General features: G+C 56.6%; 1 protein-coding gene across 2 annotated transcripts; it reads left to right on the top strand.

Annotated features, from left to right (window-relative positions):
- The first annotated feature begins 6,236 nt into the window (after positions 1-6,236).
- On the top strand, positions 6,237-14,127 carry BBC3 (BCL2 binding component 3). 2 transcript variants are annotated; one of them, XM_033129516.1, is made up of 4 exons: positions 6,237-6,492; positions 9,152-9,440; positions 10,839-11,029; positions 13,016-14,127. In XM_033129516.1, the coding sequence occupies exons 2-4, from the start codon at positions 9,167-9,169 to the stop codon at positions 13,130-13,132; spliced, it is 582 nt and encodes a 193-aa protein (XP_032985407.1). In that variant the 5' UTR covers positions 6,237-6,492; positions 9,152-9,166; the 3' UTR covers positions 13,133-14,127. The 2 variants fall into 2 exon arrangements, with proteins under 2 accessions (XP_032985407.1, XP_032985408.1); XM_033129517.1 differs by lacking the exon at positions 6,237-6,492 and adding an exon at positions 7,026-7,111 and having other exon boundaries at positions 13,016-14,118.
- Positions 14,128-14,775: the final 648 nt, after the last annotated feature.

The raw sequence follows: 14,775 nt of genomic DNA, 5'->3' as shown, positions 1-14,775 counted from the left end.
CACAGTCCCAGGACACAGCACTGCCCAGACCCACAATCACAATGACACACAGCATTACCCTAACACAATCACACTGACACCCAGCATCGCCAAGAAACATGCAGTCTTGATGACTTACTCCCTAGAACACAGTGTCAGTGACATACATGATCACAGTAGCACTCCCACAATCCCACAGCCAATTCATCCTGATACACACACACAGTGACACACACAATCACAACAATGACACAATCATGTTGACTCACAACATTGCACAGACACACAAACTCATTAACTCATACAACATTCCCCGGCTAAACACAACCACAGTGACACACATTTACAATGACACACACAATCACAATGACACACAGCATTGCAAGTTGCACATACTCTCAGTAATACATAGTTTCATAGACACAAAATTTCAGATACAATAACAGTTACACACACAATTCCACTATATACAGCATTGTCCAGACACACACAATAGTGGCACACATACACATCTTCCCTATACACAGCAAAGCACATTGACACACACTATTATAGTGACACAACAAACATACCCACCACACACAACGTAACAATTCCATTGACACACACGATGGCACATACAATTCCACAGATATGCAGCATTGTGCACACACACACACAAACACCATGGCACAGACATGCAATCCCACTGACACACAGCATTGCACAGACACACTCATAGTGACATAACCACACCGACACACAGCGTTATACTATGTACAACCACACTAACACAACAGTACAATGACACAACTTGTTCACAGACCTTCCTGATAACACACATCATTCTGACATGTATACAATCCCAGTGTCAAACAAACACAATCACATGGACACACACCGTCTCACCCATGCACACCTACACATTGCACATAACAGCACACTGACACAAACAACACATCGATACACCATCACACTCACACACAGGACACCAGAACATATACAATAGCACACTGACACACAATCACATAGTCTCGGCTTCTCCATGACACATGGGACAAATGTAGCATGCTGACACACACCACCATCCCACTAACACACAATCAACTGATACACAAGAGCACACTGACAGTCACACTGCACACTGACACAACCACCACCTTCATGTGCCAATACCCTGACACCAGCACACTGACCCTGCAGACTTACAGAGGACTCTCCAGCACACAAACACTCAGTCACACAAATAATCCCCCATTCCTGCCCCGTCCCAGTAAAATGTGTGTGATGTGGGATGATGGGGGAGGGGATGCTGAGTGGACTTGTGTGTGTGTGTGTGTGTGTGTGTGTGTGTGTGTGTGTGTTTATGTCTCCCCCTCTCAGCCCTTCCCCGGGGGCGGGGCAAGCAGCAAACGCTGTTACCGGGTAAACTTCCCCGCCCCCCCCAACGCGGCCATTAGTCAACCCCCCCCAGGATGATGTCATCGCCTCATTCTGGAGGCTGAGTAATCCTCGACTCCGCCCCCCCCCAGGTACCACGGTAGGGGCGGGCCGCACCTGGGCTCGCCTGGGTCTGGAGCTGGGGGAGATTGGCTGCCTTGAGTCTGTCTCCCTGGGACGGAGGCTGAAGAATCATAGCCTCTCTGGAGTGGCCTGGGGGCTCACAATCAGGGTCCCTTGAGGCTCGGGGCTCACAGCCCCGGCTCCATGTCGGCCAACTAAAGGTGCTGTGGGGCTGGATCTTTCAGACCTAGGGTCCTGAGCATCCCAGGGTATCGGGACTGGGAAGGGGCCCCTTGGACCATTGTGAGGAGCTGCGTCACCTGGTCAAGTGTCTTGGGGGTAGGGTCTGAGAGACTCAAGGCTTAGACTCCAGGGTCCTTGGCACTAAGAGGCCTGGGACCCCTGGTGTGGGTGGGGGTGTTGAGTGCCAGGGAGTAGAGGGAGTAGCTGTGGGGTCAGATGCCTGGGTCCTGGGAGATCAACAAGCTGGACCCTGGGGAAAAGGACTCAGGGGAGGGGAGTTGGGCTCTCTGGGCTGGGCAGGTGGTCATCTGGATGCAATGGACACCTGAGGGTCTGGTGATTGCTGGCGGGGGTGGATCTTCCTGTATCAATAGAGCCAGCGCTGAGATGCCCAGGGGCTCTGAGACATCTCAGGGCCTGGGGACTCACAGGCATGAGTGCCGATTCCTGCTGCGGCGGAGTGCTGTCCTAACTTTCAGAGCATCAGATAGGCCTGGGTCCCCTTCTAGGGGCACCCTCAGCTCTTGTTTCCTGGGGCTGGAAAACTAGCATATCCTGGGGGGAGGGGACTCATATCCTTGTTGTCATAGGAAAGGGAATGCCTGGGTTCTTTGGGGGAGGGGAGGGGCATCCCTACTTTTATGGGGGCCTGAGTTCTTTTCTGGAGGATCTCAGTTCCTGTTTTCAAGAGCCACGCAGCCTGAATCCGTTTTTTTTTTTGGGGGGGGCGGTTTCAACCAGCTCCTGTCTTCATGGGGTCAAGATGCCCAGTTCTTCTGGGAAGGGATCGCTGGGACCCTGTTTTCGCAAGGCTAACTCCAGTGTACCTTCCTGGAGGGAGGGACGGGATGCGCAGCCCCAGTTTTCAGCCCATCCCAAGTGCCCATCTTCGCCCGAAGAGGGCGGGGCAGAGGCGGGGGTCGGTCCATAGCCCGAGCCTCACCCCGGAGGGCCGCAGGCTTGCAGGCCGTGCGCCCGGCAGCTCCCCAGGGCCCGGCTCCCCGCCCCCCGCGCCGAGGGCTCCCCTAGATCCGGGCGGGCGGGCGGGCGCGGCGGCGGCCAATGAACGCGCTCGCCGTCTCCGGGAGCCGGGCCGGCTCTGCCCGCCTGGCATTGGGCACGCGGTGGGCAGCGGCGGGCGGGGCCTGGGGGGTCCTCGCGCCTGGTTGGGCCAGGCTTGTTGCTGGGTAACGGGGCGGCGAGTTTCCCCTGGCAACGGCGGCGGGTACCGCTCACTGGCTGGCCGGGAAGGAGGGGGGGCGCGGGCGCAGGCAGGCCCCGCAGACCCCAGCAACAGCGCGCGGCCCCCGCCCCGCCGGGGAGCGGTAACCTTCACACGCGCCGGCCTCTCGGACCCTGCGGACGCCGGCGCCCCCGCCCAACCCCCACCGGCTCCGGTTCAGCCTCTAGGCCTGGGAGGCCGGTTGCACCCAGGGCATCCAGTAGCCCGCCCCCACCACCATCACCACCAGCGCGAAAAGCCAGGACTGAAGCCCTGCAGTGAAAAGTTAAGTCCTTCCCAACTCCCTCTGGCCATGCTGACGAACCTACTTCCCGAGAATAGCATACAAGAGATTGGGGAAGGTTGTGGGTCTGCAGTAAACTAGCTGGGACATTTATTTCTTTAACCAGCACTTCACACGGAGGCTACTTCTGTGGGACGCTGCTGTAAGTGCCTTACAAATGCTGCTCTAAGTGCCTTACAAATATGCACTCATTTAATCTCCACATTTAATTTTAGGTCCTGTGGTGATCCCCTTTGCACAGATGAGGAAACTGAGGCACAGAGTAGGGAAGCTACTTGCTCAAGGTCATCATTTGAACCTAGGTAGCCTGGCTCCAGAGTCTGGGTGTTTTATCACTTCACTGTGCTGAATGTCCCTTTGAGAGTCATTAATATTCAAAATGAGAAACTGTGAAGTGCAAGGAAGGAAAACACACTAGTGGCTGGCCCACGGGCCACGGTTTTGAAACTCCTGCCCCAACCTGGGGGTCTTAACTTAAAAGTCCTTGTTTGGATTTTCAGAGTCAGTAGACCCCCCACACTGGTCGTAGTAATGCTAAATAACATGTATTAAATACCCACCAGGCCTTAGTGCTTTATTTTTATTGACCTTTTCACTCTACAAAATCCAATGAGATAGGGCCCTTTACAGGCCAAACTCACAGATGAGGAGAAAATTGAGGCACAGAGACATGACCACTTGTCCAAGGTCACACAGTCAGTAGGCAGCAGAGCGAGGGGATTCTAACTCAGGTCACCTAGACCCAGAACCCTCTTTGGTGAGCTCTGCCCGCAGGTTTTGAGGGGGATGGGCTACAGCTCTGGGTCTGGTTTGGAAAGATAGAATGCCATAATTTGGAACAGGATCTGGACTAAATAACGGGAAGGATCTTGACCGGTGATAGTGCTTATGGCCTGGTAGACCCTTGGCCCTCTCCTGCTCTCTGACACCCCTACCCATCAAGCTAGATTCCTCCTGTCCTTCACATTCACTTTCTTCTCAGAAAATCATTCTAACACATCTGGCCTTCTGGTGTCCAGTCCTAAAATGGGCAGCTTGAGGGCATGGATTGGTGAGTGAGGGATACAGGCTGGACAGTGAGCTAGCCCAGGGCTGGGGCCTGCCTCTCTCCCAACTTCATCACTGCCAGGCATAGAGCAAACACTGACAATAACTAGTTATATGAGTGATAAATGCTAACATTTATTAGGTGCCTACTACATGTCAGACACTGCACTCAATGACTTCCATGCATGATCTCATTTAATAAATGTCTAAAGTGGCATTTCTTAAACACTTTTACACTCGGTCTTTAAAGTCAGAAATACGTGTTTTTTTGTGTGTATGTCCTGATATCTACGAACTACATAACAAATTTTTCACAAAACAACATTTTCTTTGCCTTTATGATTTTTAAAAATGATTTTCTATTTTGTATTTTTTTTCTAAGTCTGGTCAAGAGCCACCAAAATTGCAGTTAGAAGGAGCTGACAATAAAGGGGCAGAGGGAAGTATTCAGGGTAAAAGAAATGTTTTGAATTTTGATTTTGGTGGTTTACAATAGTCTACAATTGTCACACCTTGCCAAACTATAGACCTAAAAAGAATAAATTTTATTGTGTGTAAATATATCTCAATGAATAAAAAAAATAAGATCCATGAAAGTGATTTTACAATCCATGATTTGCTCACAACACACAATTTGAAAAACACTAGAAGGAAGAAAAGAAGGAAGGGGGAATGAATGAATGAGTGAATGAGGGCAGGGAAGGAGGGAGGGAGTTGAATTCATTAATCTCCAATATTTAAAGTAGGGAGATTTCAGGTGAGGTCTAAGGATCTGGTACTGGAAAGAGCCGAGTTTGAGAGTCTGGACAAGCCCACCACTGCTCAAGACTGGCATTCCTTCTTGGCCAGCCCAGTGCTGGCACTCAGAGGTGACTCATCCTCTGGTGACTTGGTTTGGTTGGGGGTGTGACATAGAAGAAATGGAAAGTGCAGGTCAGACAGAGCCCCAGGGCACTAAGAGAAGAAAGGATGGGTCACTAAGTCAGAGCTGGTGTGGTAGTGACAATGAGAAACTGAGAAAGGAAAAGGAAGTGAAACCCATGAGACAGTGAGAGTCAGTGCAGGGGCTGCCCGGGCATGTCCATGCCAGGTGCCGAGGCTTCCTTCTGGTACTGGGTCCCCCATCAGATTTGTGGCAAGTGTGGCCAGGTGTGCCTCCTCTGGAGTGTGACAGTTAGCAGGTACCTGTCACAGGTGTGACTTTGTGAACTGTGTGTTGGGGGCCAGTTTCTTTTATGTCTGACTTGATCTATGTCTGTGAGAGTCAACTTCTGGCAGTTTTACTGTCAGCTGTGAGCTGATGTGGCTGTGTTAGTGTGTGTCCCTGCGGGAGTGTCATCTAGATCAAGCTGCGTGTCCAGGTATCCCTGTGACAGATGTCTCTCTGTGTGTGTACCTACTCAGTGGGAATGTCATGAATACAAACTCTGAGTTTTGGGGTCTGCATGGGCTCATCAGCGTGGGTGTCTGTGCACCTGTGTGTGTCCCTCTCACTGGGTCCGTCTGCGTGTTCCAGTAACGGTGTCAGTGAGTCAGTTTATGTATTTGTGCCTGGGGGTGTATGTGTGTCCTCACCCCGGTTCAAGGTTTGCATTTGTGTGACTGTGGCCGTGTGTCTGTGCGTTGGTTTGACCCCGTGGCCCTGTCAGCACGTGACTTTGTATACTGCGCTCCAGGGGTGTGTGTCTGTGGGTCCCAGTCAGTGTGTCAGTGTGTCAGTGTATGTGTCCGGCTGTCCTGTGTCGCCCCGGGCCAGGCCCCGCCCCGCCCAGGCTGCAGGGAAACCCCCCGCGCTGAGGTAGGGGGCGCGGCGAGCGCCCAGCAAGTCCCGACTTGTCCACAGCGGGCGGGCGGGGCCGTGGCGTCACTCGGGGGCGGGGCGTGGGACCCGCTGGGCGGGGGCGGGGCGGGGCGGGGCGGGGCCGCAGCCGAGCGGGCCCAGGATCCGCCGGGCGGCCTGAGACGCGGCGCGAGCCACATGCGAGCGGGCGCCTGGCGGTTGCAGCCACAAAATCAGCAGCGGCGGCCACGACGCGGACGCGCCTGCGGGCCGAGCAGCAGCAGCAGCAGCAGCAGCCACAGCCACAGCAGCAGCCACTGCAGTTAGAGCAGCAGCAGCAGTCGCCGCAGCGTGCGGCGCTCGGCGGGCGCGTCCTCCTGAAGGAAGCCGCCCGCCCCCTATCACCACCCCCTCCGGCGTGTTCATGCCCCCGGGGTGAGTGTGCGCACCCCGAGTCCCCGCCGGCCGCGATTGGCCAGGCCGGGTGGGCTCCCTGGAGGAGGTGGCGGGAGTACACGCGGAGAGCAATGGGGGCGCGCTGCATCCTCACTTCATGCCTCCCTCTCTCCCCGCCCTCTACCTTCATGAAGGACTCTGGGCTGGGGTCTCTGGGCTAGAGGCACTATGGGTCCGGGAGCACAGGTGCCTCAGCGGTCTGGCGGGTTTGTTTACAAACAATGGGGTGCGGGCTCGGCAGCGCCCCCTGGCGGCCAGTGCGGCCCCGGGGAAGTGAGTCGACCCCGACTGCCCCGGCCCCCGCAGTCCGGGAGGGGCGGTGGGGGGTACGGCAAGGAGGGGCGGCCACACCCCAGGCGCGCGCCCGCTGGGGGCGGCGACAGGGGGCGGCACGCGGGCCGCGTAGTCTGCGGCTCCTGCGGGCGGGGGCTGCGCCCCAGCAACAGCCGGTTATTGGCCCCGCTCTCGCCTGGCGGGCGGGGCGGGCGCACGTGGCGGCGGCGGGGTGGGGGGGCTGTGACAGCGCAGGGGGGGGCGTCTGGCCCCGCCGTGGGAGCGCGCGTGTGCGGGGTTGTGGATCTGCAGGTGTCTCGCCTGGGTGTGTGCGTGTGTCTGGCTCCGAGTTTGTGCTGGGGTCCGCAGGGAGTGGTGGTGTCCGTCCAGGGGAATGTTGGGGCTGTGGCCCGTCGGGGTGTGTGCGTGAGTCCCTGTGTGTGTTTGTATGGGGTGCTGTCTGTGTCTGCCCTGCTTGAAGGGTGGGGGCTCTGTTTATGTGTGGTGTACCTGTGTGTGTGTGTGTGTTCTCTGTGAGAGTTGTCAAGAGTGTGCTGTTTGGGGGTGATTCTGTGGGTCTGTGTTGCCTGCATGTGCTAGTGTGTGGTTGTTGTGTGTTTGTGTGTTGCTTGAGTGAGCTGTGTTTGTGTGTTTATGTGTGTGTCTTGCACGATGTGCTGTGTTTGTGTGCTTGTGTGTCTTGCCTGTGTGGACTGTCTGACTATATCTCCAGGGCATGTGTCTCAGCTAAGCGTTTGTGATGGTGTCTGCTGAATGCCGATGTCTGTTTTTCTGTCCAGGTGTCTGTGTGAGTTCTGCCTGGTGTATGTATGTGTGTGTGTGTGGTGGGGGGTGTTGTCTCCGTCTGTGTTTGGCTTGTGTGTCTGGCATCGGTGTCTGGAATTGAGGACCGCGTCTCTGTAGGGTCTGTGCAGTACTGTCAGTGGGTGTTGCTGGCAGCCTCTTGCATGGGGCTGTGTCTGAGCCAGTGTGTGTGTGTGTGTGTGTGTGTGTGTGTGTGTGTGTGTTGGGTCTGAGGGGCTTGTCTCCACGATCGGCTGGCTCATGTGTGTCATGTGGGCTGCGTGTGTGTAGTGTTTATGTCAGTCACGTGAGACCAGTGTTTTCTGTGGGTCCTTTAGGTGTGCGTGCTGCCAGGGCTGTGTGGGATTAGAGTTAGCTGGTGTGTGTGTCCGGGGCTGACAGTTGGTGATGGTGTTTTGAGATTGGGGGAGGAGGATGGCTTGACGACTGCTGTTCTACTGTTGTGTCTGTGTGTTGTTGCCGGCATGTGTGGTAATGCTTCTGGGTCCGATGACATGTGTCTGTGTATGCCTGATTTACATGTATCCTGGGGTCTGAGAGTTGGTGACAAGTGGTTGTGTGTCTGGGATGTCTGTTTTGTGTTGATATGTGCATGAGTCCTGAGGTGTGTACGCTTTATCTCTTGGGTGTGTGTGGGGGGAGGGGCATGTGTGTTTGAGAAGTGTGGCAGTGCCTATTTAGTGTGTTTGTGCTTGTGTTTGCTGCATTGTGTGTGTGTCTGTGCATATCAACAGTGGGTCAGTGTGTGAGATTTTGACAGTTTGTATATGTGTGGAGGGTGGGGATGGGTTGTGCCAGACAGTATGCATTGTATACATAGCTCTTCCCATGGTTTATGAGTATGTCCACGTTTTGGTCACTGTGTGTGTGTGTGTGTGTGTGTGTGTGTGTGTCCTGCGTACTGAGTAGCAGTGTCTGACACTGGGACCATGTCAGTGTTTCTGTGCAAATGGGAGATGAGGTGGGAGGTCAGGCTGGCCAGACCTGCCTGAGTCCTTAAGTGTGTGTGGTGTACCCTTCACACAAACCCTCAAGTCTTACCCATTTGGGTCTTGCGTGTGTCCTTGTGTGTGTTGAGGGAGCCGTCACAGTGCCTGGCTGCCCTCCGTGTGTGCCCATCACTGTATCCCAGAAGTTAACCCCACCAGTCCATGTCCTGTGTGAACCCCTGGTTGGGTGAGTTTGTGTTGTGGGGCTGTCACCCTTAGTCACACAGACACCTGACAAACCCCTGGGTCCTGTGTGAGCCCTTGTACTTGCTGTGAGAACGAGCCATCCTGTGCCTCCCTGACCCTCATGTGTGCCCATCACCATGTGCAGTCCTAGGTGGGTGTGTGTCTTGTGTGGCCATATTAGGCATCCACAGTCCCCTCCATTTGGGCCCTTGTGTGCTATGGTGGTTGCCATCTCTGCTCCCATGTGTGCTCATCGCTGTGTGCGAGAGTGGGGGTGTCCTGGGGACACCGTAGGGTGTGTATGTTGTGGGGCCGTGGTGCCCCCTGCACTTGCTGGCTGACAGCACCCCTCTCCTGTCCCGCAGGCCCCAGGGAGCGCCATGGCCCGAGCACTCCAGGAGGGCAGCTCCCCGGAGCCCGTAGAGGGCCTGGCCCGCGACGGCCCGCGCCCCTTCCCACTCAGCCGCCTGGTGCCCTCGGCTGTGTCCTGCGGCCTCTGCGAGCCAGGCCTGCCCGCTGCCCCCGCCGCCCCTGCCCTGCTGCCAGCTGCCTACCTCTGCGCCCCCACAGCCCCGCCCACCGTCACCTCCACCCTGGGGGGCCCCCGCTGGCCTGGGGGTCCCCGCAGCCGGCCCCGAGGCCCGCGCCCCGACGGTAAGTGCCGCCCCACACCAGGGATGATGGGAGCCAGGAGAGAGAGACAGAGGAACTGGCGAAGTGGGAGCGGGTGGGGGGAGGTGGCGAGCCGGCCGGGCCACAGGGAGGGTGTGGCCAGTGTGGTCTTTGTGTTGCAAGAAGCAGGAAGACGGAGTGGGAGGCTGGGGGTGGGGGAGGCCGAGCGGGAAGTCCCTCCTGGAATCTGACTGCAGTCCTCGAGTTGCTGCCCAGGGCCTTTTCCGGGCCTGGGGCAACAGCTGTTTCCCAGCCCCTCTTCCCTAGTCTGGGTCCCTTGAGCTCCGCTGAGGATTGTAGTAGGAGAGAGTGTGGGGAGTGAGGGAGGACGGTCACTTCAGGACTTTGGGGAGGGGTCGAGGGTGGTCTTTCGCCTTTATCTGCGTCTCTTTGGCCAGGGCCGGCCCTCAGCGCAGTCCGGGAGAAGGAACGATGGGGGAGGGGCCATTATGTTGGGAAAGTTGGGGGGGTGAGTCTTGGGGAGGGAAGGGTTAAAGGTCCCCCTGCCTGATGGGCCGTTAACCCTGTGCTGCCCGGTAGCCCCATCCCAGCCAGCACACTTGGTGGCAGGGAGACTGTCCCGGTTTCCCTCTCCAGCCCCACCCCGTCCCTGGAGCCCAGGAAAGCTCAGAGAGTAAACTTCCTTGGCTCAGTTCCCTGGCAGTCGGGCAAGAAGGGACCCGATTTCAAGACCAGAGTCCCAGGTGTGGAAATTGGGGTCTGATTTTCGGCCTTAGGGATCTCTCAGGCTAGGAACTGGGGTGACCAGAGGGAGGAAGAGACGTCAGAGGAGCTCAGAAGGGGGTGGGGCAGGAAGGCATCTCCCGCATCCCAGCCCCCCCAGGCCCGTGCCCTGAGGCAGCCAGTCTGGCCTTCTGGTCTCCAGGCCCCTGCCACATCCGGGGGTGTGGCTTCACTGTGGTTGGACAAGAGAGGGCAGGAGACCTGAGGCTTGTGACTCTGGGTGTAGTCAGTGGTTGTATCCCTGTGTGACCTTGGGCCACTTCTTTAGGGTGGGCCTCAGTTTCTCCATCTGTTAAATGGGGCAGGCAAAATTTGGCCCCGTTGTGGAATAGAGGTACTTAAGTCAGATAAGAGGAAGGCCTTCCATACTAACGGGTAGTGGGCTGGTAGCTGGCTAGACAAGTGACCCCAGAAAGGCCACCCCAGGACCCCTACCTTTCTGATGTCTGGGGAGTAGGAGCTGACAAATCTGGCTCTAAGAGGGGAAAACGGAATCGCTAGAAATGAGACCGGGAACAGAGAAATCAGGCGGCTGGAAAAGGGAGAAACAGGCCTGCCCTGGCCAACTAGTCCCTTGGGGACACCTCAGGGCCTAGAGGGGTCATGGTGCTGACCACACCCCTCGGCTTTTCCCAGGTCCTCAGCCCTCACTCTCACCCGCGGAGCAGCACCTGGAATCGCCGGTGCCCAGCGCCCCGGGTGCCCTGGCGGGCGGCCCCACCCACGCAGCCCCGGGAGTCCGGGGGGAGGAGGAGCAGTGGGCCCGAGAGATCGGGGCCCAGCTGCGGCGAATGGCGGACGACCTCGACGCACTGTACGAGCGGCGGGTGAGTGCTGGGGGAGGGGTAGACGGCAGGTGGGACTTCCCGCCGGGGAGGGGGCTGCGGGCGGCCCCGCCAGATGTGCGGCAGCTGCTGCCCTGCGCGGCGGGGTCGCGCCGGGGACAGGCAGGTGGGAGGGGCGGCGTGAGCGCCGAGCCGCCGAAGGGCCCGCGCTGGCGCGGCTCGGGCGAGGGCCGGGGCTGGGGCTACCTTGAGCGATGCGGCGCGCCCGGGCCCGCGGCCGCGGGGACTGAGGGCGGCGCTCGGCCGTGCAGCTCATATATCCCGGGCTATTTATAGCTGGTGAGTCAGCAGCGGCGGCGCGACCGCGCCCGCCCGCGCGGCCCGCAGCGCGCCACACTGCTTCCCGGGCCGGCCGGGGGCGGGGCTTGGAGCCCCGCCCCGAGGAAGGCCCTGCCCCCAAACCCACAGCTCCGCCTCTGATTAAAACAAAATATTTGAAGCCGCCAGCAGAGAATAGAGAATAACAAACATCGGGGCACCCACCGCCCAGCTCTGTCCAAGCTGAACATGACACCCACACTGCTTGCTTATTCAAAGAAAAACAAAAACCGGATGTTGTGAAGCCCCTTGTTCTCTCTGACTCCCTCCTGTCCCCCCTTCCCAAGAAAACCTCTCAAGTTGGCCTGTTCCATTCTTCTGCAGGTATTGCTTCTTTTACTCCATATTTACCAGGCCAAACAATGCTTAGGCCTGTGGGGCGTTTTGGGCGTTGTATACATGAAACAGTGTGTGTTCCTCTCCAAACGTGACCCCCTCAATTTATGCTTGAGATTCATCCATTTGGGCAGAGGAGCTTTGGTTTATTCATTTTCACTGCCACGTAGCATTCTATTGGATCAACATACAGTACCCGTGTTCATTTTTCTCATTGATGGATCTTTAGGATTTAAAAAATGTCTCAAATTTTATTTGTTGGCTTTTTCTTTTTGGCTTTTCCAAACAATGCACATCTTGAGTATGCACTCCTGTGTGTCCCCAAAATAGATACCTGGGTGGTCTGCCTGCCCCTCAGCCTGACTAGATGATTGTTGGCTTGTTCACCAAGGTGGCTGTGCCAGGTGGTACCCAGAAACAGTGTAACGATGGCAGACTTTTTAACCTATGCCAGTCTGATGTGTCCCCTTTGCTACCTCCTGGCTGCAAGAGTTGGTGGGGAGTGATGAGAAGGCAGGGGCTGGTACCAGGCAACCCACCCCAGGCACTCAATAGGATCATTAGGATAGTTTTTCCCACCTTGTTCTCATCTGTAAGATGGGTTTGTCATTCCCATCTTGGGGATAGATTAGGTGGACCCCCCGCCCCCTTATTAAATAAGCACAGAACCTGGCCATGCACTCAGTGTGGGGCCGGGAGAGTGCTACATCTTAACCTTTCATTTTCACTGGTGCGAGTCTTCTTGTGTTTAGCTTTCTTTGTGCCCGCTTTCCTAGCACTTTGGAGCTGAGAGGGTCCTAGAGGCCACCCCAAGGTTTCATCTTGCCCCTGGAGAGAGGGCAGGGGTTAACTTTGTGTAGACATACATCTGTGCATCCTCAGCGCAGATGGTGAACTGTTTCCATTCTCCTCCTTCCACAGATTGTTCTAGAATCACTGAGACTATGGGCTCCTTGCTCCCATCTTTCTGTCTCGTCAGCCTTTTAGGGGAGGGCAGGATGGTCTGCAATCCAGCCCTAGCCAGCAGCCCCGTGTGACTTTGACTGGGTGACTTTCTCATCTGGAAACCGGAGACGAGATAGATCACAGCTAATATGCACTGAATACTCTGTTGTCCTCTGAGGTGCCATTGGCCTTGGTGGGCAGAGGAACTGGGATTTGGACCCCATTAGCAGTAAGAGCACCTACTTCAGAGGGTTGGTTGAGGGTGTAGCTCACTCAGGACCATGGCTCGCTCCTCACTGCCCTTGGAGCTGACCACCGATGCGCCTTTCACAAGCCCGCTCTGACTTCCTTTCTCTTCTCTTTCCCTAGAGACAAGAGGAGCAGCAGCGACACCGCCCCTCGCCCTGGAGGGTCCTGTACAACCTGATCATGGGACTGCTGCCCTTACCCAGGGGCCGTGGAGCCCCCGAGATGGAGCCCAATTAGGTGCCTGCACCCGCACGGTGGACGTCAGGGACTTGGGGGGCAGGACCCTCCCACCTCCTGACGCCCTGGCCAGCGCGGGGGACATTTTCTGCACCATGTAGCATACTGGACTACCAGCCCTGCCTGTCCCAGGGGCGGGCCAGGGCAGCCACTCCAGACCCAGCCCCGGCCTAGCCTGGGGTGCACTGAAGGAGATGTGGACTCCTGGGTCCCTGGCTGAGAAGCCAGGAGAGAGAGGGCTGACGGACTCGGACTCAGTGTCTGAAGGCGGCGGTGACCGAGGGGGTGGGGACTGAGCCACCCGCCTCTGCCGCCCACCACCATCTCAGGAAAGGCTGCTGGTGCTGGCTGCCCGTTCCAGCTGCAGGGGTGACACTGGGGGAGTCTCCCTCCCAGTGCTCCTTCACTTTGGGCCTGGCCTCATCAGGCCCCTGGTGCTTCCCCCCCTCCTCCTGGGGAGGGGGCCCGTGAAGAACAAATGAGCCAAACGTGACCACTAGCCTCCTGGAGCCAGAGAATGGGGTGCGTCTGATGGCTGCCCCAGCCCAGCGCCCAGCCATCTTCCCTGAGCCAGCCGGCGGGTGGTGGGCATGCCTGCCTCACCTTCATCTGGGGGTGGCCAGGAGGGGCCCAGACTGTGAATCCTGTGCTCTGCCCGTGACCACCCCCTGCCCCCATCAATCCCATTGCATAGGTTTAGAGAGAGCACGTGTGACCACTGGCATTCATTTGGGGGGTGGGATAATTTGGTGGAAACCGCCCCAGCCTTAGTCCCCAGGGCGAAGCGCTGGGGGGCAGATGGGGAGTCAGGGAGGGAGGGAATCTCAGAAGAGGGAGGAGTCTGGGAGCGGGGAGGGATGGCCCAGCCTGTAAAATACTGTATATGCGCTGCTGTAGATACCGGAATGAATTTTCTGTACATGTTTGGTTAATTTTTTTTGTACATGATTTTTGTATGTTTCCTTTTCAATAAAATCAGATTGGAACAGTGGATATTATTTCGGTTCTCCTTTCCCGCTGCGTGGCCTGGTCAGAGCCTCCTGACCCGTCTGGGTCCAGGGGGCACACCTGGGTGTCTGCAGCTGTTCCTAAAGGAAGGCTGAGGAGCCACTGACTGCGTGTGGCCAGCCTTCATGCATCCTTACTGAACGCCTACTCAAAGCAAAACCCAGGAGGGTGGGAGTTCTGGTGCTTCATTCTCATTTTATTCCCCCACTGGATAAAGTATGAATGGCCTGTAACTTACATGCAGAAGCACCACCCTGAGGACTCTAGAGGAATGTGCCAGTGATGAAGATGGACCTTGACCCTGCCCTCAGGGTCAAGATGACGTGACATCTGGGAGAGCACCTCGAGCTAGGCTTTACCTACCGTGCTTCCTCGAAAATAAGACCTAGCCAGACAATCAGCTCTTAATATAAGACCTGGTATTTTACTATAATATAAGACCCGGTCTTACATAATATAAGACCGGGTCTTATACTAATTTTTGCTCCAAAAGATGCATTAGAGCTGATTGTCCAGCTAGGTCTTATTTTCAGGGAAACAGTACGTAGCTGCCCTAAGGCCTAGCACACTGCCTGGCATAAAGAGCTGGTGTTGAATAAATGTAACAAGGGGGCTCCTACCGTTGCCTTCCTGAA

The sequence above is a fragment of the Rhinolophus ferrumequinum genome, chromosome 15 (assembly GCF_004115265.2).
Source record: "Rhinolophus ferrumequinum isolate MPI-CBG mRhiFer1 chromosome 15, mRhiFer1_v1.p, whole genome shotgun sequence".
Taxonomy (NCBI): Eukaryota; Metazoa; Chordata; class Mammalia; order Chiroptera; family Rhinolophidae; genus Rhinolophus; species Rhinolophus ferrumequinum.
Note: the sequence above shows the minus strand (reverse complement) of the source record. Positions and strands in the feature narration are given on the sequence as shown.

What these genes read in the sequence shown, in the direction of transcription:
- BBC3 (XM_033129516.1), top strand. Translation starts at nt 9,167, where the DNA reads ATGGCCCGAGCACTCCAGGAGGGCAGCTCCCCGGAGCCCGTAGAGGGC. An exon ending in CCGAGGCCCGCGCCCCGACG is followed by an intron (nt 9,441 to 10,838) that starts GTAAGTGCCGCC and finishes GGCTTTTCCCAG; the next exon opens with GTCCTCAGCCCTCACTCTCA. An exon ending in ACGCACTGTACGAGCGGCGG is followed by an intron (nt 11,030 to 13,015) that starts GTGAGTGCTGGG and finishes CTCTTTCCCTAG; the next exon opens with AGACAAGAGGAGCAGCAGCG.